This window comes from Phymastichus coffea, unplaced genomic scaffold, assembly GCF_024137745.1.
Source record: "Phymastichus coffea isolate CEN01 unplaced genomic scaffold, Cenicafe_Pcof_1.1 PCOF00059, whole genome shotgun sequence".
Classification (NCBI taxonomy): domain Eukaryota; kingdom Metazoa; phylum Arthropoda; class Insecta; order Hymenoptera; family Eulophidae; genus Phymastichus; species Phymastichus coffea.
The window spans coordinates 671001-698891 of record NW_026706870.1 but is presented as its reverse complement, the minus strand read 5'-3'; the positions used below and the strand labels follow the sequence as shown (position 1 = coordinate 698891).

Below are 27891 nucleotides of genomic sequence, written 5' to 3'. Positions count from 1 at the left end.
GTTCCGCAGCCACTGTTCAGCTCTGCTGGAACGCGTCAACACCATACTTTCCTGTATATTCACAATAGTAAATAGTTGATAGTGAGATAGCAGTAGATACAATGATGAATCACTTGGTGGAAAATGCAGCTATGGCGAATCCTGGTGAGAACGGATATCAAGTCAAGGTAATTTACCACAGTAGTATCGGTGTTATTTTTTCTGAATTAAAAAATGGAGGTTCTGTATTCGATATTATGTTTTTCTCGTATTCATGGTTGCGCATATCTCTGGAACATTTCAAGTGCTTTGATGGGCTCATTTAAAAAGGTACAATGCTAGCGAGTTGGTTCCATTTTATTATTGACTCGATTAATGAATAACTTTTTGAATTATTTCCAAAAAAAATTGAAGACGGTCTTTTTTGCAAAAATTACTTGTATTTCATATGGGAGAACAAATCAAAATAATTTATTGTTTTACATATTAATTATCAGAGCGAATAAATAAATTGACGAGATGTATTTTATATTAACACGTTGCTTTATTAAAGATAAGTGAACAAAACATAGATAAATAATATACCAATAGTATTGAAAAAATTGATTCTTCGTTTAAATACTTTAACAATACATTATTATTATATGAATTTAAAAAATCAATAATATTTTCTATTTTAATTTAGTTCAGAGTACCAGAAGAAAGACTTGAAGCTCTGGAAAGAAATTGGACGAACATCACCGAAGAAATGCAGAACATACGGATGCACATCCACTTTGATCCAGCTACATTAATGCTTATAGTGAGCTGTACTCCAGAGGAACGAAATGTTGTGTACCTTGAGAGCGCAAAGCAGATTTTGACAGCATTTTTAAACGGTTATCGGTTTGAGGATGCATTATGGATTTTTCACGCTTAGATTATAATTTGTATAATAAATATTTTTATCATTTCAACGATACATTTTACTTTCATTTTATCATGTAAACTTCAACAATAAATAAAAATGTACTTAATTTTCCAATTATAACTTTTTGTAACATTTTTTAGAGAATACTTTACCTTATTCAACAATGCATAGTAGTCAGTTGATGAAATTTGATTAGTTACTTGATGAGTTTCTTAAATATTCGAGTAAGTAACTTGGAATTAAGAAATTATGATAAAATGTTAGTAGAATATTACCTACCCAGTGCTAACTACCAAATACAATTCAGGTCGAATCTTCATTTTAAATTTGGTTTTCAAACGGCCCAAGATTAACTTATTCTCAGTTTTTAGTAATATAGCATATCAATTTGATATTTGGAAGCGAGTTTACAAGATTAAAAATATGCGTCACCTTAATATATAAGTTCAATAATAATTTTATGTAAACTCGCGTTATTTCACAATATTTTAGTTTTTTATTATATTTTGTACTATTTGCATAATTTTTCATTTTATTTGTTACTGTTGCGCTAACAATTATATTTTATGCTTTGCCCTCAACAACCATTTATACATAGTGGATTAAATTCATTAATGTAATTAATACTATTTTTTTAATTAATGATAAATACTTTATATTTATAAGTTCATACAATGAAAATATGTAAGTATTTTTTATTTTTATGTTTTATTTATTTTTGATTGACTCAAAAATACAAAGTTCATAGCTTATTCCGCGTACATTTATAATTGCCTAAAGAAGTAAACAAGTTACCTGTACATAGGTTGGATACATAAACAAAACTTACATACTACGGAAAACAAATTATATTAGAATTATATATAGAATACATATATTTCAATTTTTAACAGTTTTATTATATTCTTATTTACTAACCAGGTATTATCTCACTTACTTATATTCAGCGGTATTGTGCTCTACTGTTATAAGCAAACTTACAGTCTTATGATTGGGCATATTGATTAAGAATCTGATGAGCATTTGTTTGGCAGTACAAAAGTTTCCTGTAGGTGCTTTCATATTTCTTGTAAATACGAATCTTTCAATTTGGTTTAATCTTGCAGGACAGATTAATCTAACTGCACATGTTACTCTATAATGTGGGAACATATCTCGATGCTGAAAGATCGAATCGCATTTGCAGGAAGCTGTAAAAACAATTTCATCTACAATTACGATGTCTTTATATTTAAGTTATAATTTTAGTGAATATACAGAATTGGTATAAATTTGTTTCCCTTTGATACTTCTATCAAAATACAGTATTGCCTGGTTATTGCCAATGTAATTTATATCCCCATACGTCATTGTGATATGATTAATTTATGTAATCAGCATACCTGACGTTGGTTTTGCTATCGTGTTTACAGAGCCTTGATGTTATTTTTTTCGGCTATTTTGTATATTCTGTCAAATACTGTTTCAATAGGTTTGTATGTCGGACTATTAGATGCAGGTGCTGTATATCTATTTCAACATGTGAGGCTCGTACATATGCTTGAGACTCTTGTCTATTTGTTGCGTGTGTGTTTGTATACTTGCTGTAGTGGTTCTGTTTCATTTATTCTTGATTTTATAAAGTCATTGCCAAATTCACTATGGTTTCGAATTCTTTTTTCGTTTTTGATTGAATATTTTTGTAATTATATATTGTTATTCTAGAATGTGATTTTTTGTAATTCACATTGTCTTTTCCTTGTGCACAAATACCAGTTCTTACATCTTACATTTGGATATCTGTATCCTCATGGACTTCCGATGTAGGATACCGATTTCCACACCACGTTTCCAGTGTTCGTTTCAAATCTTTGCAGTTAATTTTTGCTTCCATAATTTTTTTTATTGTACTAGTATGTACTTTTTCAATTCGTTTTTTATATTTTCTTTGCTCCTCTTTATATCCTTCAGCTCTTTGATAATTTATTGAAAATTTTGAATTTTACCGAATAAGATTTATTTGTTCAGTATCTCGCTTATCAATAACTATGAATCAGATATGGGTAAATTGGTAAAATGACAGAGTATTTAAAAATAGTACTTTTTACTGTGCGCATGCGCCGTAAACAAGTTGATAAATGAAATCGTAATGAGCACATGGAACGAAAAAAGCCGCGCAAGCAGCAGACGGTATGGACTGTCAGCTGATCTTGCATCTTATATTGTAATTGTAGTAGCAGGCATGTGGAAAGTTTGTTGATTGTTTTAATAACAATGGAAGTCGCAGCGCAAAGTAGCAGCAAATCGCAGGGTAACCAGAGAAAAGTAGTTAAAAATAACGCGGAAGATAAGCCATGTGCATCATCAAGTTCGAAGATTGACGTCAAAGTGCCTGAATCTTTGATAGACAGTGTTTTGAAACACAGTGTTCCGCTTCCTTCAGCCACACCGACTGTTCAAGGTTCTTTATGGTTTCATTGTTTATAAGTTTATTCGATATTTAAATCTTTATAAATATATTTTACAATTGCCGGAACGGTAATGATTGGAGGTTACAGTCCTCTTGACACACACGTTCTAGTAGAGTATAAAATACAGCAAACTTCACTACAGAAGTTGTAACAGGAAATGAACAAATGTAAATTATTTTTAATTTTATTAATTGTCTCGATACACATTTCAACCAATTCGCATATTGAACTATATTCTATTGTAGATAACTTTACTTGTACAAATTTATCTCGCACATGAGTTATAAATCAATTGAATAATTTGGACTTTCCAGGTTACGATTTTAATGATGGTCTTGACTATCAAAAATTATTTGAAACCTATAAGTATTCTGGATTTCAAGCAACAAATTTTGGTCTAGCTATTGAAGAAATTAAAAAAATGCTTGAAGATCGCAGTATACCCCTAGAAAAAGAACAAGATGATGCTTTTGAGGAGGATGAATTCATTAAAAGAAAACATGGCTGTACAATATTTCTAGGATATACGTCGAATATGGTTTCTTCTGGTGTGAGAGAAAATATTAGATATCTAGTCGAACACAAATTGGTAATCATTTCTTAGTAAAGAGAACTCACTCATAATGAGTTTTCTAAAATTGATATTTAATTTAAAAGGTTGACTGTATAGTCACTACAGCAGGTGGAGTGGAGGAAGATTTTATCAAATGCTTAGCTCCAACATATGTAGGAGATTTTTATTTAGATGGTAAATCATTAAGAGATAGAGGCATTAACCGAATCGGAAATTTATTAGTACCAAATGACAATTACTGCCTTTTTGAAGACTGGGTTACACCAATTTTGGATCAAATGTTGGAAGAACAGAAAAAGGTGAAATAAAGAGTAATTAAATTAAAAGTTTTCAATTTAATTTAATTTATACAATTTTCAGGGAACGTTATGGACTCCATCAAAAGTTATCACAAGATTGGGTGAAAAAATAAACAATAAAGAATCAATTTACTACTGGGCAGCTAAAAATAAAATTCCAGTTTTCAGTCCAGCTCTAACTGATGGTAGTCTTGGAGACATGATGTACTTTCATTCTTTTAAAAATCCTGGTCTTGTAATTGACATTATTTCTGGTAAATTTGTATTAATTTAATAAACATGGTTATATTGTTTTTTCTATTTTATATCCATTTTATACATCAAGATTTGTAATGTGTACAATTTAACTAGATTTAAAGCGACTTAACACCATAGCAATGAAAGCAGTAAAAAGTGGAGTAATCATCATTGGGGGTGGCGTTGTTAAACATCACATATGTAATGCTAATTTAATGGTGAGTGTGCTATCAGTAGATGAAAATGTAAATAAGCTTAAGCGACCTAATTAATTTCAATTATTTTAGAGAAATGGTGCCGATTTTGGAGTTTTCATCAATACAGCATCTGAATATGATGGCAGTGATAGTGGAGCTAGACCCGACGAAGCGGTTTCTTGGGGCAAACTTAAAAAAGACTCCAAAGCTGTGAAGGTAAGCCACAATGCAAAACGAAATTACATTTTATATTTGATGTTAAATAAAGTAATAATGAACTTGAAACATTTTTTATTTCAGATTTATGCTGAAGCATCTCTAGTCTTTCCATTGATTGTTGCGCAAACTTTTGTAAGTACATTGATCATAAATATAAGATATTGCTGCATAGTACTACTATTTTTAAAATCAATATTTTTTATACATATAATATTTATTACATATTTTTTTGTTTCAGGTACCTTGGTTGGCAAAAGCAAATCCTATAAAGAAAACTAGTTCTACGGAAAGTTTTAAAATTACGACTGTTTAATTGTTAATTTAATAAGCAAAATAGTTGAGTATTTATGATCAATTTGGACAAGTTTCGTTTTAATATAATTTTACATTTTTTATTAAAAGAACTTTTATTTACCACACTGCAATGTCTGTATTTTTTTATTAGTTTATAACCAAACCTCGTATATATTTACCTAATTTTCATACCTCGAATTCTTGAAAATCTTTTCATCTAAAAACTTATGATTTAGCTTTCCAAAATTGGTAGGGTTCTAATATTTAAACTCTGTATATATTCGTTTTACATATGAAAAAATAAGAAATATATTAATCAGACTAAAAATGCAATAAGAACGTATTTGAAAACATTATATAAATAATAGTCGTAAATAATATTTAGTAGACGCAAGATATATGATAGTAATTAACATTTTCATTAAATTCTAATACCTTAATAAATTGGAAATTTTATTTTTTTATTATTTTATCACTCGTTAATTATTAATCTCTTACATCTGAACAATGTTATCATTTAATCATTTTGCAGGAATTGGTCAATTCGCGAAATCATTTAATCGAATGTCTTGCAATACTATAAAAGTTGATCAGAAAATCCCTGAGACTTACTCCTCAGAATCTGCTTATTTGATGTTTGGGTTATAGTTCTTTTTCTATGATAAGAATTCTGATTATAAATGTTAATTAAATCCAAGTTTAATAACGAGAGATCCCGTAGCATGCGTTAATGTTCATTTTCTTCTAATTAGTAAAACGTCGATTACTGGGAAAAAAGTAATAGTCGCTTTCAAGCATTTAATCCAAAGAGCATAAAGTGATTCCGGCAAGTGTTACAAACACGAGTGTTACTTTTATCATTATTTCAGCACACGTGTTTTCATTCGGCACGATTGTTTAAAAATTCTATTTTCAAAAAATCATATTTTTCAGACGTATTATCTCAAATGACAAGACAATATCGATAAAAATACAGACACTGACAATTCAAACGGCAACATCGATAGGCGTGTAAATGACTGTTTTCCTTATTGAAGTTTTGACTAGAACGGGAAAAACCCGGCAAGCTCTACCCGATGCTTTTCACCACGACTTTCGCAGTAAGAGCAGCCTTGACTTAAGCGCTTGAGCATTCACTTTGTAGATACCTTGATCAGTTTTTCTGTATCATGAAAAAGAACGATGTAGCTGTTTAATGCCAATCAAATATTTTATACAGTCTGTGACTACAGAAATATTGTCAAATCATAAATGTAATGAATTAGTAAATACGAAATATTTAAAATGATCTCATGGTTGTCCGAGGAAAATAAACAAGCTTAATCCTATCTTAACTAATCATATTGTTGTTAAACGTTGTTTTCTGCACGTGTGAAAAAGTTTCAATAAACTCGAATCTATCGACTTCGCCGATAGGCTTGGATTTATTGATTGCTTAACTAAATATAATACATCTTGATTCGATATCGTTGTACAAATTAGTCATATGTTATGCAGAATCAATATATATGACCATTTGACGTTTGAAATTAATGAGACGTAGAAGGCGTTCGAAATAAGTAGGGTATTTTCACATCGTGTGAAAAAATACATAAAAATATAAATCAAGAGATAGAATGTACAGAAATAGCGTACCAATGAAAACTCACATCTATTACCTACAGATTATTAATGTTGTGTAATATTAATTTCTTTGAAGGCACAGGTATTTTTTCACCGATCGTAATAACAGTTGTACAAATAATACACTGACAAACCTGTTAAAAAATCATTGATGTTTGGACTTATTTTGGATTTATAATATCCATCTGAATTAGGAAAAGGCCAACACATAAAAGTCGATGGAATTAATTATTTATTTGGTTACAAATCTGTTATAAAATAGATCGCTCAAGGCAAAGATATGTAAGTCACAATGTATAATCAATTAGTTTTCAGTTATTAACAAAGGAACCCATGAATTACATTATTAAATTTAACAATAAAAACTAGTTTTTTACCCAGATCACTACAAAATATCCTTTGCTATTTAAATGTTGTAGGGTACCATAAGGGCGCGTTGAAAATAATAAAAGGAATGTAATGTCTTCGAAAAATCATCTCAAATCAAAAGAAAGCGTCTTGTTAATTAACTTGTCAAATGGGCCAACGCGCCGAAAAATTCGTTATCCGGCAGTCTTCAATCGGAGTTCCCAACGAATTCATCATCTGGAAAGTCAAATATTATCCAAGTTAAAAATTTGTTAAAACGGTCAATGATCGTTAAATTTCAAACGTTCGATTATCGGCAATCAATTCGCGCATCTCCTATCGGCTCTCGTTCGCCATAGGCACTCCGAAAAACAAAACCACACCATGAACCGACGTCTACGCGTGTACGAAATATCAGCCGGAATATGAGGCTGAAGCTGTAGATGTGGGTACTTTTCGGAAAGCATGTAACTGGTTCGTCGAATCACTAACACTGGCGAATGAAGAATGAGATATTTACCGCGAATAGAGGACTTGATTAATGTAATTAACTGAACTATTCTATCGTTGACAGGAGCGATCTACGGGATGGGTTTATTGTTGCTGTTCCGCTGCATTTGCCTCCATCCTCATCCGTTCTTCTTGTCTTTTCAACATATTAGCACGGAAGCGTCTCTCATCCGTATACCATACATAAAATCCTACGATTGATAACGTAACAAATAGGACCATTACTGTTATAAGCGGATATACCAAAGGAATTGGCTTCGATGGATAATAATGTGTATCTATCGTTGATCAAATAGAAGTTATTCAATTATTATCAGTTATCGCATAGTGAGTGCACATTTATCAAATGACAAAATCGATGCTTACGAGTCTGAGTTAATACAGCAAAACCACCGTCGTTGCATAATTCAGTTGGACAGCAAGTAAAAATATCTTTGGCGATACTCGCCTGCGTGATATTATTATTACAAATGCTCTCGTAATCGTCCGGTGAAGAGATGCATCCGCGAGAATATCGAACGATGCTCTGACTTACTCGAAACGAAGATTTCCAGCACTGAAATTCCGAAAAGTTTGTTGCACGTTTGAAAATTCGACACATAAACGATCGGGAGACGGATTAGTCTACTCACGCTAATTGCCGTCTCGCAAAGTGATATATTTCTGTCTGACACATCGCACTGATTTTCGACGCACTCGTAACAACTGAAATTGGTCATAATGCTCTTTCTGCGCCAACAGAACGAAATATTACATCGGATAAATTTTAAGGTTCTGATTTGAATTCTGAATAGAATAGTTATTTGAGATTACTAACGTGACGTTGGTAGGACGACGGTATTCACGAACTTCACAAACCGTTCTGGGTGCTTTCAAACTGGAAGAACCTGTCGTGGCTAGCGTTGATACATCTGTTTCTTGCAGACGGAACGAGAATGAGGCAGATTTGGCAAAACGATTAGCAGCTTGACCGTCAGACGTATGTTTCCGGCTTATAATAGGACTTAGAAAGCTTATATTTTAATGTATTACACCGGACCGATGATATACTTAAGTTTCAAGTGACAGTTAAGTCTGTTAGGATGCCTACTGACAATCTTGTTTATCCTATCGATGGATTGCTATGATTAGTAGTGCCTACAAATATATTTATGCCTTGTAATGAATTTACTAATATTGAATACATCATTGAGCGTTTATTGAAACTTGGATATGATAAGCGTATTTTAAACGAATTTAGGGAAGCGCAACTATGTGGCAAAATATTTGGGAAAAGCTGTGAATTCAATTTTCGAAAAAGGTGAGTTACAATATTCACTTTGGCAGAATATGAACGTCGATGCATATCTTTTTGTATTAGTTGTTAATCAATGAAATTTTAGAAAATGTAAATAAAGTAGTGAAAAAAAAACGTTTAACTATCCAATTTTCCAAAAACCTAAGTTTTTAAGTATATTCTTGTAAACTGAAAGAAAATTAATGAAAAACATAATATTTAACTACCGCTTTGTGTGTTTTTACTCTATGCCGTCTTGCACTTGTAATAGTAGCATTGCGAAACTCAAATTTTAACGAGCATCTCAAATGATTCCTATTTAAAAAAATTATGAGTCGCAGACATCCAGCGTTGTGATTGCTTTAATGCATAAAAAGATCGCTATGATATACAAAGTGCGATTTGCACTTTGAAACATTTGTATTCTAGAAGTAGAAGATTGATGTTTCAACAGTAAATTTAATATATGTATAATTCATATGGATAATAATAATCTGCAAAAATCGAAATATGCTGATATTACATTGTTTCAAGAAAATAAGAGAATATATTTTGAAATTACGCTGGAATTATACGTACAAATCGATAATCTGACGTTCGTCTGTGACATGGAAATTCCTCAAAATATGGTAAAATATAATGGTTTTTTATACATATACAAAGTTTTACCTTTCTAAACAGATGTCATCGTGGTTCCTGTATCGCATTCTCTGATAAATAATACATAAATATTACGCGTTTTATGCAAGACGTATAATAATAATGAAATGAATTGTACATATTGGTCGCATCAGTCTCTTATTGATTTTGAGTGAGTAACACCATTATACTTAAACATATGTTTTTGAGTTCTGTAATTTAATTTCATTATAACAAAAGAAATTTTAAGGATGGAGAATTAGCAATTTGTTTCAATAAACTTGATATTCAAGCTTTAATTGCAATTAATTGAAAACCATACCATTTGCTATAATTTATATCAATTATTACTTTAACTGTATCAGTTTTTACTGACTTTATAGCAACCATTAACATACATTTAATAAATATTAAATTATCTTATTGGTGTCCAAATTTTGTTAACCATAGTAGTAATTTTTATGATAAAAGTAAAGATAGTAGTAATAATTATAATGGATATGATTATATCAAAATACATAGAAGATAAGCGTATCCCTTTGGATAATATCTTACAGTAACTATATCTTAATCATAACTATAACAAATTTTATAAGATTAATTTTCTCGGTTATATTATCTAAAATCATACGAAAAGCATCCATAAATTAAACAAATGTAAGTACGAATAGTCACAGCTGTGATAACTATATCGAAACAAATGCTAATACCGATAAGAAAAGAAAAAATCCAATGATAAATTTCGTTTCATCCTGTAGTCGTACTAGTCATATCGTATTCATATATCAGTGCTAATAGCCATTTCTGGTACTTTAGTTATATTACAATAATAAAAATTTTCACTTCTTTAATACACAATTGTCGCAAACAACATGACACTCTTTATTTCACTATTATTGTTGAGTTATATGCAATTGATCTGCGGAAATGCTTCTATTGTAACGACGGAAAGAGACAAGGGAATTTATAAGTATTTTAGTACGCGAACTATATACGATATTGTGCGAAAAGACATCGTGCGACCCGAATCCAGTAAGTCAAAGAAATATCCAAACTCTAGAATTTCGCAAATTATAGTCCATAGATTTATATTAGAAAAGATTTGTTGGAATGAGCGTAAACAAACAATAATTTTACTTTAAATCAAAGTCGAAAAACTAACCAGAGGTGTAATTGTTATCCGTCATAGTTTTCACTGCGATATACATGTCGTGTGCATTACCTTATAAAATAGAATAAGTGACATTTTTTTTAATTGTAGATAAAATTTATAAGTTCTGATTTTTGAAAATGAAGATTTTATTTGAATAAAATAATTTCAACTAATTTTGAAAAATCAAAGTTAAATTCCATCATTTGCAAATAGCTTGCAAACCAGTGCAGTTATGGATGTTGATAAGGCATGGAACTCGTTATCCTTCTCAATCAGAAATACAGAAATTTTTCAAATTAGCCGACATAAGAGATGATATTATTAAGAATCATAAAAATGGAGGTAACCATATGCGTAGATAAATAATCTATTATTGATTTAAATGATCAAGTGCTTATTGAATATTTGAAAATAAGAATTTATTTCACTACAGCTGGAAATTTGAGCTCAACCATCTTAAAACAATTGTCGGACTGGCGTCTTAATCCAGATATGACAATTGAATCAGCCTACAAATTGACTTCTCAAGGAAAACAAGACATGTATCAATTGGCTCGACGTCTTCGGAATATTTTTCCTGAACTTTTACAAGTTGACCCAAAAAAAGTTAAACATGGAGATTTCGTGGTACGTAATGCATTTTCAAATATAACTCAACATCATCTTGTCACGATTATTGAATTTTACAGTTCAGGGCGACAAATACCGAGAGAACTCAGTCAAGCTTAGCAGCTTTTACTGAAGGTATCTTTGGTACTTCCGAGGAAATTGTACCACCAGAGAAACCACCAACCAATGATACGCTTCTTTTAGTAAGTCTTTCATTTTAATATATTATAATAACGAAATCTATAGCAAAAGTTTTGCAAACTCATTCAATACGTTGGCTTAAGGCCTATAAGAATTGCCCAGCATGGGAGAAACATTACTGGGAAGATCATTACGATCGAGAAAGCAACCAATTCGCCGTGGGTCCTGAAGTCGAAAAATTACTCCGACAAGTCACTCGTCGTCTTGGCTACAATCAAACCCTCGATTACGGTAATAGTAGTAAATAAACGTCGATAGACATACTAACTAAATCGATATTGGGGGCGCATCTATTGAGATGAAGGGACATATAAGCTTGCGTACGGCTCTGAGGAGGGATGACTATTTTGCGAGCTCACTGACAAGATCCAAAACAGTCACCCCGCCTTCGGTGAATGTACGCGTGCTTATCTCCCCCTTATGTCAATAGACGAACCTCCCATATTTAGTCTCTGCATACATGTTTATACACTATTAAAAATGATTCATCGAACAAATGTGAATTATCGTATTAAAAATCTTTTTTTGGTATTGCAGATGTGGCGAGAACGTTATACAACATTTGTCGTTTTGAAACTGCCTGGCAACCACAAAACTTATCGTCCTGGTGCTATTTGTTCACTAATGACGAACTGAAAATTTTTGAGTATCAAGAGGATCTTGATCATTATTATTATTGCGGACCTGGACGTCAATGGAATGCTGATCTTGGTTGTCAGCCTTTGAAAGACATGCACGCTCATTTCAAGTAGGTTTAAAAAAAAATTTGCGTTAAAAGTTTCTGAAAATAACGCTTACTTTTCGCAGAGAAATAATCGACGGTAATTCGAAAAATCATGCCAAAGGAGTGTTTTATTTTGCACACACGGTCACAATAGAAACGGTGATGGCTGCGTTAGGGTTTGACGGAGGATCTTCGAAGCCGCTTCTTGCTGCCAATTACTCATCTTCCCAGGATCGCAAGTATCGCACTTCATTGTTGGGACCTTTTGCAACTAACATTATCGCTGTACTTTACAAGTGAGTAAAAGTACACTCAACGTAAAAAAGTAAATTATACTTGATTTATATTTATAGTTGTGCGGGATCAATGACTCCATACACGGTATCATTTTATGTAGCTGAAAATCTGGAACGGATAGAAAACTGTTACAATGGACTTTGTGACTGGAGTTTTATCGATCAGAAGCTTAGCCAGCACGTTAACAATTGTTCTTTGAATTTCTGTTAATTTTCTTGATTGAAAAATAAATTCATGGCTTTATTAAAACCTATATTAATTTATAACATTTATACTGTTCTACAAGATACTGTTAACTGCATTAACAAAGTGCTTCTCACTTTTATATTGCATACTTTTCAATTATTCAATTTTCCGTTCTATTTCGCTGGAATACAGTGTGACATCAAAGTTTATCCATCACCTGTACAAGCTCATAAATAATCAACTGTCGACTGTTAGGTAATGTCATTCAACAATTATATAGAATGCCGGAAACGAATCTTTGGTTGTTGCGCGCGACCAAACTGCAGGCAACATAAGGACATTTTATCTTCGACTATTGGCCAGATGTACGAACATTATTTATGAGGTATACTGGATTCAAACAGATTATTGTCTTTTTGAACCAACAGACAATAATCTATTTGAAGCAAAATACCAAAAGTGTGTTATTCTCTTGTCAAAGTAGTGAAACTATTGTAAAGAAAACACTCGTTTGCGAAATACATATTAAATTAAATAGAAAGATATTGTTTGAATTGGAAAAGTCGATGAATGTGTGAATATCATACTGACAATCTTCGCGCGTAAAGACCAATGTACCATTGACTTTTATAAATGTTGACTTTTGTAAATGTAAACTTTTATAAATGACGTGTGGATAAAAACTTATAGAGACACCCAGACGCAGATGTGGGTAAAGACAGAGGGTATAGTTATTATTACGCGTAACTTTTGATCGTGATGGCAACGTATCTGTTCTAGTTTTTCTTTCTGATTCATTGCTATGGTCATTAATGAAACTTGTTGAACATTACCTTGGAAAAACAAAGGTAATAACGCTTTAATTTCTGTATAGACAAGGAAAGATAATATCGAATGTCGATGTTGAACGTGTTGTACATTTAGAATCCTCGAGCAGCAAACCGGAACCAATAAGAAAATTGGGATTGAAGAATATGTGACAATCCTAAAAAGTGAGTCTATAAATCATTAATAGTACAAAGAAAATTTAAGATTTTACGGAGTTGATTGAGAGTTAGAAAAACTTTTTTACGTCAATAAAAGTATTTTTTACAAGTTTCGCGTAACATAAATCTTTCAATTTAATATTTGATCCATTCATACTGCACAAAGAAAACTCATATTTATGTTGATGATGTCATCTTTTGAAAGATGATGTGTACGTGATCCTGGCACACGTTACGCAGTACAATATTTGAAGGAGCTGCTATATATGCATACCTATTGAAAATAAAATGTAAGATATATAGAAAAAGGTTATAATAAAAATACATAATAGCTTTATATGAAAGTGTGCGGTATGATTAAATTTTCTAAATATTATCACGTGTACGACAGATTTATGGTGTTTAAACACAGATTACTATCGAATAAATTTAGATTTCAATTACGCAACTATCCAAATAAATTACACGAAATTTTTCGATATGCAGCTTCGAAAATTACGGTGCAGTTAAACGAGGTGAAATTGATAAAACTCATGATACAAGAGTGGAATTAGACAGGCTAGTATTTTTGTAAATAGTATGAACCAACTAATTAAACTTTATTCTTCTTTAAGAACAGTGACACTTGCGGCAATAGTGGTTATCATATTGATATTCTTTATTGGAGGTCTTGTTATTGAGCTCCGCAATGAATCAAACACGCATAAAAAATTAATATTTTGGTACCTGTACGTCCTATGATTTGGTCTGAGGGCATATAGTGCGTCCAAATAACACAAGTAAGTATATTTTAATATGATATTGATTTCTTTTGCAATTAAGTGTACAAATTTTTCTGTAGTAAAAATAATAAGCAAATTTTCTATATTGATTTTTTTCAGCTGTCAAGCTTTCTTTTCCTTATTTTCATATCAGTTGCATATATACACGAGTTAAACCAAATCAGTACTCTATTTCCTTATCATATAGATAATTTCAAAATAATAATAATTTCAGTTGCAGTTATACTGACGCGAAATTTAGAGTATAAATAACTTACGGTATTGATTTTCACGCTTCCAGCGACATCAATCAGTACTCAGTTTGCCAACATCTAATGTAATAAACACTTTATCGAGTAGCGGTTTCTAAAGCGACTCAAAAATTCTTAGTTATTCCAATAAAAGTCATTGTTATGGTGTTATAAATTTAAATCATTGACATATATATAGCATGTTCATATACGATACATCTTAAATATACACAAATGTTACTCTATATAGTAAAATTTATTTTATAATAATAGAAGATAGTTTAATAATCTTATAGTTTATTTACTGCACATCTTGTACATATTGTACATGTTTGATTAAATTTGATGTATTTAAGACAAATACGCTGGTTCCAATTCTTAATAATACTATCAAATCAGCCCCACTGGAAGGAGCCACTAATACCAACTTGTCCTTGGGGTTTGCCACCGGGCTGCTTGTTAGCACCAGCATTCACGTTAATGCTACCGTGTTTGTTACCCCAAATTTTTTGTTGAGCGTCCACATTCCATGAAGTTTTACCACCTTCTTTCTTAGCGTCCACCTTTATCTGGCCGTTCTTTTCTTTTGGTGATCTTGGGTAACGCTGTAAATTGTCAAATTTAATATTCAATAATTTAGCATTGTGTTCTTCAAATTTCTTGATCGACCCAATTTCTTAAGACTTTTTAAATATTTTTCAAGTACTTTAAAAATATTCATACGATCTGGATCAAATATTTCTTTAATAAAACAATTTGATTCAAACGTGCAACTTACTCCTGGACGAGGATTGAATGAACCTTGACCGGGGAAAGTCGGGAATTTTGGCCCTTTTGGATTCGGTTTTTGTACCGGTGACTCATAAGCATCGACGGATACCATGGCCAAGGCCACCAAAAGAAGGACAGCAATCACAAATTTCATGGTTGTTTTTTCTCTGTTGATTATAATGAAGCTTTGGTTTACATATTTATTATTTATAAAATGGTATTATAAAATACAGAAAAAACTTCAAAATAAATTTCAGTTTTTTATTTCTGTAAATTTTTAGAATATTTTAAATTTAAACATATGTTCTTGTCATATTGATAGTTTTATTTTCCGTATTTATACGAAATTGATTGTAAGTTTAAATTAGAACTGACCTTATGTGCAGAGGAACGGAGAGTTCAAACTGGTATGATGACCACAAAAAAGAATCAATTCTTTTTATATAAAACCGTCGATCTCATTGGATTGAGATATTCCGATTTTTTTTTACGTCACCGCTTGCACTTCATACATATTCATGTGTAAAAGTACAAATGAGCAAACAAAAGATACGCACGACTTTCGTCATACGTTTCCTTGTGTAGCGGGGATTTTTCTTTGCATTTACTTTACACGCAATTGGTAAAATTTAATTAAGCGAACAGTAATGAGTAGATCCCCAATATATGCGTAGGTTTACGGACTGGTGCCCCCAACCATATACCTTTTAAAAAAGGGAAAATGTACACATACACTATAGATATCTAAATACTGTTGTCAAATAAAAAAATTTTCCAGCAACAAGCAAATACTTATACATAGTTTAGTAATTTGTTATTATTTATAGGACCGGAAATACAGGTAAAATTAGCGCTTGGCAATCTCAACCTAAATAGTTATATCTACCTATACATATTTACTTTCTGCTAGAATATTTAAAAATAGTCTATATAGCCTACTTGCATGAGGTCCTATCTTCATTATTTACCTCTTATGTATTTTTTTTGTAGTAGTTATTTGTAATTAGCAGTAGTTATCGGTCCGCCTTCAAAGCTAATACTTTTTTCTATCTACGAATCCATTAAATAAAAAAGTTCTAAATCCATTACTACCAAGCAATTAAGATCATATGTAAATCATCAATGTGCTATAGGATTTCAACATACGAATTTGAAGCAACACTCGATAGTTAAACGCCATAAATTTAAACTTGTTTTCGTACAGCTTTATGTAGTAGTAGACTGGTTTTTAATTGACAGTTTTGCCTTCCCAGTTTACCTAATAGTATTTTTAAGGTACATTTGCCTAATATGCTCCTTGGCTGCTATTTCGATTTGAAGTGCGCTAACACTATGCTACCTGGTGGTAAAAATTTAGTATGGTTAACTGATAAACGTGTCAACATTTTTAAGGTTGCGAAACGTTGATTTCAATTGCCGATGATCTTTTGTGCTCCGGCCAAGCATGTTTTTTACCCTTTTAAAAGCGCTTTTTAAAATTGCTGTAAAATGTATGAACTAGCCAAATGCTGCTTCGATTATTATTTTGACTTATTTCGTCTCAATATGACCGCTTGCGACAACAATGTTCGATAATTCATAAAAATTACAACTTTATCTCTATGGTTTTAGTTTTAATTTAGGAACGCGAACACAGCAAAATAGACACAGAAAAAATTGGCATGCGCAATAAGGGCCGTAGAATCAAGGATGTGATTTGCCATAACTATGTATAGATATAACAAAAACTTTATATTATGTTTAAAATACGTTTGAATTATTTTACACGATATTTTGAAATATATATTCAAAGATATTTTTCAATTATTTTTAAGAAGTATACTTTAGAAACTACAACAGTACGAAAATTTGCGTCGTTTCCGCTTTGGAGGGCCCGAAGAGGGAATTTCCTCCCAACCACCCTCTCGATATAAAAACGCGAGGTCTCGGGGGCCTGTTCAAAAGGAGTCCAGAGAAGTCCAAAAAAGAAGCCAAGAAGTTATAAATTAAAAATTTGGAAACAAAAATGACAAAGTGCGCTGTAATTCTAAAAATACAAATAAAAGTAAGTAAAAATTTACGATTTTCTCTCTTCATTTCTTTCCCATTAGAAATTCGCGAAGTTATCGGAAATCCATTCAGCAAGAGTTTGGTGTGTTCGTAATCACATTTAGTTATTACTTTCTCTGCGTCATTATAGTTTATTTTTGCGCAACAATATTACTCACCCCGGCTTAAGCGTGTCAGGCAAGCCAAAACAAAGCAGCATAAGATTACGTTTACCTCAGACGTAACTGAAAGTAGTTTCCAAAATTGACGTAGTTTATACTTTTACTAAACAGTATCAAAAAAAACAGATGTAACATTAATCGCAATAAATTTTGCTATTAAAGCTTATTTTCAAGTGTCTCGCATGATTTTTACCTTCCAAAACTCGTTTGCTAAAAGGGGCCATATTGGGCACACTTATTCGTGCATGTAAAAAAAAGTAGTTTGCTGCAAGAAGCTATAACTCAAGCCACGTGTCATCGACTTTATCATTCGACGGATCGTTTAAAAAGATAGGAGAGTAGCTTTCAAATCAATTCTCCTACGTGAAAAAATTCACTTCCGGTCAAAAGTTATGGCTGTTCGTACCTAGGTAGGGCATATTAGGCAAACGTAACTTATTATTCGTTATCGTAGCTGCTTTCCCAACACTGAAAAAAAAGGTTTATTTTTCTAATAATATTTATTGACATTTAATAAATAATTTGATTGATTGTCATTTTGCTTGACCAAACGTGACATACCATTATATAATATAATACACTTCGTGAACAATATGTGGTACACTTAACAATGAATGATGGAATTTGAGGATTGCAATCTATTCGTATATTGTGACAAATAAAATTTGAAGTCAGAATTACTCTGTCATTTATTATTTTCAACGTTAATTCGCGGAGACAATCTATAAACTTTTTCCAGCTAAAAAAAATGAAAAAGCGATTGCGATCCTAATTTTGAAAATTCATTCGATGGCCTAAGAGCTGCATTGCCTAACAATATTTTCAAGCTATTTGACTTTTTTCTTATATTGTATATTGATTTTTTAGTCATCTTTCAATTTTCAACATATGAATACAATCACCATAAAGAGTAACATCTTTACAAAATCATAATATAATTTACGTACGAATTATCAGTGAAATCAGTAAAGTTTGATACGCATATTGATTATTCAAATTGTTCGCACTCTAAATTTAAAATGCGAGAGCACAGAAGTCGTGTCGTTGTTTTTTTTTTCTTATCAATACGCATATTATTAATTGAATACTCACAATTAGTACATTTACTCCTGATCAACTGCTATAAATAGCGTATTCTTATATTCGTATATCTTCTCAACAGACCGACACTTTGAATCCATGACTGTGGACCTGTTTATCCATAAAAAATGACAATTACTATTTTCCATGTCGTCCATCGAAAATGTCAAGAGAAAATTGAGCTTGAAAAATTGTTTTCTGCTTAGTATTCGATTTGAAGTCTTTCATTCGGTTAGTTTCTCTTCTTAGAATAAGCAAAATACTGTCCTGATCGACATTTTTACTCCAGTATATCGCATATGACACTTTTATAAAACATTACAGTAGGATATAGATAAGATTATCTACTAAAATCAAACACGAGGACTATGACTTATCAATAAATTTATTTTTCCATGCATTACTTAACCTTTATTGATTTTAATGACCGCAAAAAATTAAATGTGTGTCAGTTTTGATTATATCAGTTATGTGTTGCCTTCTCGTATTTGTGAATAGCAAAATTCATGGTCGCTTGAATAACTCGAAGATTGGTGACACGGAATATACATTTTATTATTAAAAAATAAACATGAAATATTGCCAACTGCTTTAAGGGAATGTTTAAGAGTAAAAATATCAAAGTAAAAAAATTACGAATTATATTGTCGTTTAATTGTTAAAAATAAAATTTTTTTTAGTTGTGGTTGACAGTTCGGTTGGGTATTTGAAATGAGAGAACACGCGAGGAACGGGTTGAAGTTAGTTTTATCGAGGCAAAAGGAATGAGAAGAAGACCGCGTATGTCATGCCCGAGTGGCGTGTCGCAAGATGAATATTTAATATTCGAGTATAGACTCCACCGAACGCCAACATTAAACTAAACAAAATAAATCAATAACAGTAATTTATGTTGCAAAATATGTTTTTCTACGGTATCCTTTCACGATTGCATTGTTTTTCGTCTCAGTTGCAATGTTTTTTGATTCGTCGAAGACAAACATTAATATTACGTCAAGTACATCAGAGACCTTAAATGCAAAGAAATATACCCGTACCAAGCAAAAAAAGTGACATTTTTCAACTTCTTATCATCGGATAATAGAAAGTCACGCCGAGAAAAAGTTTACAAAAACAATGCTTTTGAGAAAACAAACTGACATATTTTTTTATGTCCTTAATGTATTACAATAACGTCACGAAACAAGGGACAACTCGTTAATAAAGCATGGCGTTCTGATTAATCCAAACACGCGATGTTTTCTAATTTTCCTTTGGTGAAATACGATGTTTTGTTAGTTACTTTTTCCAATCTATTAGGAATTTGATGAAAAGTCATGAATATTAAATAGCATTCCACTTATCGACTATTAACGATTTTTTATTTTTTTAAGTGCGATCAGATGACTTGCAGAAAAAGATAGAATCGATTTTTAATGAAGCATTTTTGATAAGCATGTCCTTGTGTTCAGTTTTCATAATCGGTTATTAAATTTTTTTCAATAATAAAATCTTATTTGTCTTTGAATGCGTAGCCAAAATAATGAGAACTCTTTTGTACTCGATGAACGCTGATTTTGAACGAAAAAATTCCTCTTAGCAATGTCTTGTGCACAGACCATCTAACATTCAAAAGTCATTATCTTGGTCAATGCGGTGCTTTTTTCGTTCCACGTCATTCCCCTACTGAACTTGCACGAATAGACTCAAGATTTTCACAATCATTACAAGGATTTGTACAATATATTTCTGTGGGAATTCAATGCCATGTTTTCAAGAGGTTAAAGATTGCACTATCTTATCGGCCAAAGCTGTTAGTTTTAAAGAGATACTATTCAGTTACAGTCTTCCGTCCTCATGGTGCGTTTCTCGTAGTACTAAGTTCGTTACTCTCAATACAACTTAAAATGATCCATAAATATATTTTTCTCTATTGCCTCTACTTTACTCTAACACAACGTACATTACTCGCAAAGATTGTGCCAAATGATCGGGATTTGAAATTGGAACTTGTGCAATTGGTAATTAGCTATTCAGAGTGTTTTATTGCACATAATATATTTGACGATTAATTTTACTTTTCAAGCTATTCAGACATGGAGCCCGAACTCCTCTTAGCGAAGAATTAGAAGTTTTCAACTATTTAAACAGTTCCGTTTACGACGATGTGGGTTTAGGAATATTGACACCCGTAACTACATGATTTGCAAAATCAATTTTATTACAATATCATTCATACATCTGTACTTCTGAATATTTGACGTTTCAGAAAGGAAAGCAACAGGAATATGAGTTCGGCACGTTTCTGAGGAAGCGGTACGACGGTTACCTGAGAGCTAATTATTTGTCAGAGGAGGTTTACGCTTACACGACTCACAATGACCGTACGAAAATGTCGCTCGAATTAATACTCGCGGGACTTTATCCGCCAACCGATGCTGGCGTGTGGAACCCGCAACTGAAATGGTCCCCAATACCTTACCGTTACGTACCTGAAGCTATGGACGTTCTTCTGAAGTACTACGAAGGTCCTCGGTGAGTGATCTTAGAAAATATTCTACGAATATGATCAAGATAGATTGATAATTTTTTTGTTAATATTACGAATAGCTTTTTGCATCTTATCAAGAAAACGCAACGCTCTGATGAATTCAAAACCCAGATTTCCAAGCACGCGGAGTTTCTTAATTTTTTAACTAATAAAACTGGAATTCAATTCGACAAAAAAATCAAGAATATCCAAGATATGTATGGAGTATTAGTTTCAAACGTAAGTGTTTTTGTTTGCGACGGGGGAGAGGGAGGGGAAAAATAAAAGACGGTATTTCTCCTGATCTCGCGCTGTCGCCAGCGGCGCGCAGTCAGCCGAGACGACGTGTGCAGCTTTATTTTATTGAGTTGGGCGCCAGCTACCGTGCTCTCGCGTTAGGAGAACGTGGTAGCGCTGCAACGTCGGCTGGTTCTCGGCTCGGTGGTCCTGCTGGTCGCTGTGAGGTCGGGTGGTTCCCCGTTGCCTCCCTCCTCGTCGCCGTCGGTGTTCTTGCGCGCGCGTGGCCGGCTGTCACCTGTGAAGGATGAAGCGGGGGCGCGAAGTCCTAGGCGACGATTCGGTCGAATCTAAATCGTATCGAGCGAAGGGGGAAGAAGGGGGCAACGGGTGGTTCTCAAGGGCCACCCACGGCTGCGGCTCGTTCGGCTAGCTAGAAGATTCGGGGCATGGCGGCTCTTAACCCAGAAGCGGGTACATCGAGGGGGGGGGGGGGGGCGTCGCAGGGGCGCCCCAGTTGACGGCTAGTGGTTCAGGGGATGATGGCTCCTTCCCTGGACTGGTGGCGTAGTGGCTGCGACGGTGGCTATCGGTTGAGCGGTGATCAGGGCAGTCGGGAATTCGCGCACGCGTTTACCGATCTCAAACCGGTCGCGAAAGCTACGGGGGATGGGGCGATCAAGTGGGTGTAGTCAATAATAAGGCCGGCTTAAGGGTAACTCAAATTTATTAATCGAAAATATTCCCAGGTCAGCCCAGCGGTCTACCCGTTGCTATGGTCAGCCTGATTTAGGTTATTGGGGACGCGAGTGGCGTACTACAGCGCAAAGGTCGGCTTAGGCGAATAATAACTCGGTCGAACGCTTCGGGCTTCAGATACTATTCGGATACGTGATGTCGGTTTATCTATTCGCGGAAAATTCCAGCTTGCTCAAAACAATTGCGCTCCGGAATTCGGTCGGCCACGCGAAGGCTAACTACGGCTCGCGGTGTTGACGATACCTATAGCGACGATCGCGAATAATATAAAAGCGACTGTCCGAATTCTACCGGCCGAATGAAGGTCTAACGCGACTGGTGCGATGTTTAGATCGACTCAGAAGGAATTCAAAGACGCGCTAAGGAAACTTGCTCCACGGATGATAGCAACACGGTGACTCAAAACTATTCCCGAAAGGTCGGTGGCGAAAACATATACAGCAATGGCAACGGGCGCGCGAAGGTCGTGCGGGATTCCGTGCGCGAACATTCGGCGGTCATGCGATTATTTCAGGCGCGGAACAAAGAAACAACGTAATAAGAAACTTGGGGATAACGGCAACGTTTTCGGTCAAGGTATAATGCGCGCGAAGGTCATGCGGCACCCCCGGAGACGCGAGCGTTCGACAACTTCAAATTGCGGGCAATGATTAAGCGTCGGTTCGACAAAGGAATAAGCGGTCGAATACTACTGTCGGACGCGCGAAGGTCGTACGGCACTCCCGAAAAACGCGACGGTCGACAATGCGCGGCAAACTCGCGATTATTGATCATGCATAGAAAGTTGATAGTAAGGGAAGGGTACTTACTCTTGTTGTTAACGTTGTTCCGTTATCGTTATTTCAGTTATTTTCGTTATCGTTATTTCTGTTATTTTTCCGTTATCTATTCTTTCTATATCTGCTTATTATTTTCACTATCCTTTTCTCTATTTCTACTCGTTATTTTCACTCACTATTCTTTCCTCTATTTCTACTCGTTATGTTCACTGTCTTCTCTGCTAGGCTTATCGCTTTCACTATTTCCTTTATTTTCACTATCACTATTCTTCCTCTATATCTGCTTATTATTTTCACTATCTTTTTCTCTATTTCTATTTGTTATTTCCACTCACTTCTTCGTACCGCGCAACAGCGAGGCTCGGCGGACGTCCGTCCGTCGAGGCTTAACGGTTACTACTCGCGCGCCGTTTTTCGGCGACGCGCCGCTTCTCCTAGTTTACTTCCCCTTCGTTGTTGTTGATTGGCTAGCTTGTTGCTAAGCCAGGTCTCAGCGCCGTCTATTTTGATGTTTTTTACCCGCGCAATTTATTTATTGGTCGGTCCTTCGCGCCTAATTTGCCTACTGGTCGCGAAGATAGCGTCGGTTTTCTCTCATAAGTCCAGCCACCCCTAAGCCGATAACGATTGGCCGGTCAGATAGCGTCGCTTGCCTATCCTTTTCTATCCACCGCTCGTTGGTCTTACCGATTCCCCTCGCTCGCTTCCGATCGGTCTAGCATCGGCGGTCTCGCTCGCTCTCACGCGCTCGGTCGCTCCTACCTTTAGTCTAGCTAGGCCTGCCTTAACTAACGGGGGCTTGCGATCAGCTGATCGCGACTGAAAACTTTAGGGGCTTCTAGCTCCCCGGGGGAGGGTCGGATCGGGTCGTGAGTGCGCGAGGGGTTGTACGCGAGCGTAAGGGTCGTGCGAATCGGTCAGGGAGGTTTCTAGAGGTCATAGTTCGCGAAATCCGGGAGTGCGTGGGCGGGTGTATGCGGTCGTGGCTGTTCTGTCGTAGTGCCGGTAATATATTTGTGTGTGATGACGCATCATCACATGTTCTTTTCAAAATATTATGACAAATAAAATAGTATTATACGTAATTAGTCAAAAAAATTTATTAAAATTTGTTAGTTCCTTTACTATGTTGATGATGCTAGTAAATCAACTAGCGAAAGATCGCCTAAATAATTTTAATAAACTTTCTTCGCTAGTCATGAATTTTGGTTTGTCATATTTATCTACATATTAATTCAAGTGTGAAATCATATTAAAAATGCAATCAATTGCAGGAAAATTTGAATTTGACATTGCCGGAATGGTACACGCCTGAAATGAAACAGAAGTTTATAAAAACATTGGAAGTTGTATTCGACAGTTACAGCTTTACTCAAGAGATGAAAAAATTGCATTCCGGACCTCTAATCAAAACAATGATTGAAAATATGAATTTAAATAAAACTTTTTCGAATCCAAGAAAGATATATTTATACAGTGGTCACGACGGAAATGTTGCCGCATTCATCAGAGCTCACAACATTCAAGAGTTCAGATACACGCGTTTTGGCGATGGCTTGGTTTTTGAGAAATTCCGAGATTCCCGAGACAAAGTTTACGTAAGAGTGAGTACATGAAATCAATACAACATAAAAAGTGTCACGTATTTTTTCCAAATAACATTACATTATTTTATTACAAAACACCTAGCTGCTAGCGTGGACGTCGGAAAAGAAAAAACTTACACCATTAAAGTTGGGTTCTCATAAAGAGTTTTGCCCTATTAAGGATTACCTGAAGCTAGTAGAATCACTGGTGCCAACAGATCAAGAGATCGACCAATTGCTGGCTGAAGTTGACATGAAACAGCTTAAAGATCTGTTTTTTAAAGATGATGCTGTTAAACTTGTCAATTGATAATATTATAGATAGTATTATGATTTTCTTTCTATTTAAAATTGGATTATTTAACCCATATGGTCACCGAAATCACATGATACAATCAAATAATATCCATCTATAATATTAAATACTTGATGAACATTTTCAATAGATAAACAAAAATACATGTTTTTTTTAACGAATAAATATATTTTCAAATTTCATACATTTCCAAAATTCATCACATTTTGATTTTTTTATCGGATACACCTTCTAACCCTAGGCTTTTCTTTTTACGAATTATTCTAATGAATACTTTGACGTTACAATATTTTCAATTAATTAATTAACTTTAATAAAATTTGCTTTAAGGACAGTCACAAATATAACATTTTTTTATTGTGTATTATACAGTGAATTTGTTTTGTAATCGTGTTAATGTCCTCTTCAGATAGCATTAAATTCATTCTTAATCTCACTATTCAAATATGAATTATCTTATCAGTTTTCAAGTAATTGATTCTTCCTACACTTTCTGAGTAGTTGTTCGCACGCAATCACTTATTTGTCAATAACTTTTCCTAGTATTTTTGTTGATATTTAATATATTGCTGTAATTATTTATGTTGTAACAATGAAATAAATTCCATTTTCTCTAGTTTTGAAAGATCTCTTGGTAATTACAATTTTTGCCGAAGACTATGAGTGTTAAAATTGCCATCTTTTATTTCCTATGTACAAGCTTAATTTTAAGAGCGAAGATAATTCAAAGTTAGAATGTCTCCAGGAACGATGACTCAAAGTTGGAGCTTATTCAAGCAGTGAATATATTATGATGCTAAAATCAGTTCATTCGTAAAAAAACATTGATAAAATGCAATGTAGGATAAGTCTAATTATATTTCATTATAACGCTTTTCGTACAAGCTTTTTTGCCACGGTGCTCGAACACCAACTCAAGAAGAATTAAATACTTATAGTTATTTGAATAACTCTGTATATGAACCGCGAGGTCTCGAAGAATTAACGAATGTAAGTATAGAACTAAGTTGCCACAATATTAAACTTAATGCATTGAGAAAAAATATAATTACAGTTACTATATATGAAAATGATTCTAGCTATAGGAAATTGTTGATTTTGATACCCAAAATAAGGTAGAAATTATTATAAATTTTAACTATTCTGATATAATCAAATTAATATAGTATTCGCGTAAGACAGTGACAAATGTTACCGAAAATATAAAATGTAGTATAATTTACTCTATTTTAAAAACTACAAGAAGAGTTTGTCTTACTACACTTTTTCATTATCTTCAACAATATCATAGTAGGGTTTACCAGTTTATTTTTTGTCGTTTACTATTTTCCTCTTTATCATTCAATGTGGTAAAATTGAGTAACCCCTTCTTACGACCTAATTATTACAGGGAGGGAAAGGAGCAAGAATACAAATTTGGATCTTTTCTTCGAAACAAATACAAAGGTTTAGAAAGTGATTATAAACCAAAAAGCGTTTACGCATATTCAAATGATTATGATTCCGATCGTATAAAAATATCGTTAAAACTAGTACTATAGCAGGACTTTATCCTCCAGTAGAACAAAAAGTATAGAATTCAAAGTTAAATTGGTCACTGGTGCCATACTTTTTTTCTCCTCATCAGCTGGATATTCTGTTCAGATATGTGAGAGTTCTAAGTATGCGACGTGCAGATTTCATATAATTATTATTAAATAATAATATCTATAATGCCTTCATTTTAAGTACAGCAGATTCTAAAAGCTGATTGACGGAGTACATCGATCTGACAAGTATAAAGAGCAGGTTATTAAACATGCAAATTTCCTCAATTTTGTCACGAAAAAAAATTGGATTAATTTTCGATAAAAAAATAAAAAATACTCAAAATATGTACGAAGTTTTAGCTTCTCACGAATATTTCCTCGGAAATTATTATTATAGGTAAGACTGTGAAACAATTTTGACGAACAATATATTTATGTCATTACAAGAGAATATGGGTTTACCACTTCCAGAATGGTTTCCATCAGTAGTGAAAGCAAATTTTATAAAAGTTTTGGAAACTGTATGTGACAGCTACAGTTTCACTGTCGAAGTAAAAAAAACTTGGCGCTGGTCCAATAACCAAGACATTTATTTGTTGGCAATATGAATATGAAACAAACTTCATTCAATCCACGAAAAATTTATTTATACTTTGCCCATTACGGCGTTGTTGCAGCATTCATTAGGGCTCATAATATTCTACAATTCAGGTATCTAGTTTTTGGAAGTGGTTTATTAGTTGAAAAATTTCGCAGTTCCAAAAACAACATTTACGCGAAAGTGAGTATTGATTTATTCAGAGAAATATTCCTGATAACCATTGATTGAAATGGTTTAATGGCTTAGATATTGTCGTAGGAATGAAATAGAAAGCTTATAAAATTGAAAATCGATACTTGCAAAGAGTCCTATTAAGAAATACTTGAAAATTGTCGAATCAGTGATACCCAACAAAGAAGAAATGAACAAAATGCTTTATCACCAATTGGATGGAATTAAACTTGAAGATTTATTTTCCAAAAATGGTATAGTAGAATTAGATCGTGAATGCGAAAAAATAGTATAATTCGAACAAAGATAAACAAAACGTCAGAAAGTGATAGTTAGTCTTTGTCAGTTCTGTATTTTTCTTTAGTTTAACTAATTATCGAATATTACTATGTATTATTCCATAATGTGTCATTTCTTTACCGTTGCATTTTTGTGACCACACTTTGATCTTTTTTTTATTTTTTATAAAGTTTTCTCCCTATAAAAATGTTTTATTTCTTTTATTTGCAAACGAAAGGTAAATACATATACTTCGTAATGAAATACTGAGTTCTTCTTCAGCATTGTCTTACTATCAGTCGTTAATTATGCTATACTTACTAATGCTGCTCTAAGCATAG

The 27891-nt window shown here is 33.4% G+C and overlaps 5 protein-coding genes and 1 pseudogene across 12 annotated transcripts; 4 read left to right on the top strand and 2 right to left on the bottom strand.

Moving 5' to 3' along the window:
• The first annotated feature begins 2067 nt into the window (after positions 1 to 2067).
• Positions 2068 to 5276, top strand: LOC131666534 (probable deoxyhypusine synthase). Of its 3 annotated transcripts, XM_058939295.1 has the most exons (9): positions 2068 to 2532; positions 3103 to 3329; positions 3654 to 3928; positions 3997 to 4212; positions 4274 to 4466; positions 4564 to 4667; positions 4737 to 4862; positions 4947 to 4997; positions 5104 to 5276. In XM_058939295.1, exons 1-9 carry the CDS (start codon positions 2309 to 2311, stop codon positions 5176 to 5178), a joined length of 1491 nt encoding a protein of 496 aa, XP_058795278.1. In that variant the 5' UTR covers positions 2068 to 2308; the 3' UTR covers positions 5179 to 5276. The 3 variants fall into 3 exon arrangements, with proteins under 3 accessions (XP_058795278.1, XP_058795279.1, XP_058795280.1); XM_058939296.1 differs by lacking the exon at positions 2068 to 2532 and having other exon boundaries at positions 3044 to 3329; XM_058939297.1 differs by lacking the exons at positions 2068 to 2532; positions 3103 to 3329 and adding an exon at positions 3336 to 3506.
• Positions 5277 to 6997: 1721 nt separating this feature from the next.
• On the bottom strand, positions 6998 to 8629 carry LOC131666566 (uncharacterized). The gene is made up of 5 exons (XM_058939350.1): positions 8458 to 8629; positions 8273 to 8369; positions 8007 to 8196; positions 7651 to 7831; positions 6998 to 7367 (listed from the first exon to the last, which is right to left on the bottom strand). The coding sequence occupies exons 2-4, from the start codon at positions 8357 to 8359 to the stop codon at positions 7725 to 7727; spliced, it is 384 nt and encodes a 127-aa protein (XP_058795333.1). The 5' UTR covers positions 8360 to 8369; positions 8458 to 8629; the 3' UTR covers positions 6998 to 7367; positions 7651 to 7724.
• A 262-nt stretch (positions 8630 to 8891) lies between these two features.
• Positions 8892 to 12749, top strand: LOC131666634 (multiple inositol polyphosphate phosphatase 1-like). Its single transcript, XM_058939470.1, has 8 exons — positions 8892 to 8940; positions 10922 to 11050; positions 11142 to 11335; positions 11398 to 11520; positions 11602 to 11749; positions 12056 to 12266; positions 12326 to 12538; positions 12596 to 12749. Exons 2-8 carry the CDS (start codon positions 10945 to 10947, stop codon positions 12747 to 12749), a joined length of 1149 nt encoding a protein of 382 aa, XP_058795453.1. The 5' UTR covers positions 8892 to 8940; positions 10922 to 10944.
• Positions 12750 to 15025: 2276 nt separating this feature from the next.
• On the bottom strand, positions 15026 to 19003 carry LOC131666550 (APC membrane recruitment protein 3-like). Of its 6 annotated transcripts, none has more exons than XM_058939323.1 (5): positions 18797 to 19003; positions 17898 to 18172; positions 17702 to 17807; positions 15502 to 15661; positions 15026 to 15328 (listed from the first exon to the last, which is right to left on the bottom strand). In XM_058939323.1, exons 3-5 carry the CDS (start codon positions 17740 to 17742, stop codon positions 15119 to 15121), a joined length of 411 nt encoding a protein of 136 aa, XP_058795306.1. In that variant the 5' UTR covers positions 17743 to 17807; positions 17898 to 18172; positions 18797 to 19003; the 3' UTR covers positions 15026 to 15118. The 6 variants fall into 6 exon arrangements, with proteins under 6 accessions (XP_058795306.1, XP_058795307.1, XP_058795308.1 ...); XM_058939324.1 differs by having other exon boundaries at positions 17898 to 18158; XM_058939325.1 differs by lacking the exons at positions 17702 to 17807; positions 17898 to 18172 and having other exon boundaries at positions 15502 to 16198.
• A 1600-nt stretch (positions 19004 to 20603) lies between these two features.
• On the top strand, positions 20604 to 25578 carry LOC131666533 (lysosomal acid phosphatase-like). The gene is made up of 6 exons (XM_058939294.1): positions 20604 to 20784; positions 20850 to 20954; positions 21033 to 21298; positions 21374 to 21533; positions 24343 to 24672; positions 24758 to 25578. Exons 1-6 carry the CDS (start codon positions 20671 to 20673, stop codon positions 24962 to 24964), a joined length of 1182 nt encoding a protein of 393 aa, XP_058795277.1. The 5' UTR covers positions 20604 to 20670; the 3' UTR covers positions 24965 to 25578.
• A 736-nt stretch (positions 25579 to 26314) lies between these two features.
• On the top strand, positions 26315 to 27328 carry LOC131666633 (testicular acid phosphatase homolog; annotated as a pseudogene).
• Positions 27329 to 27891: the final 563 nt, after the last annotated feature.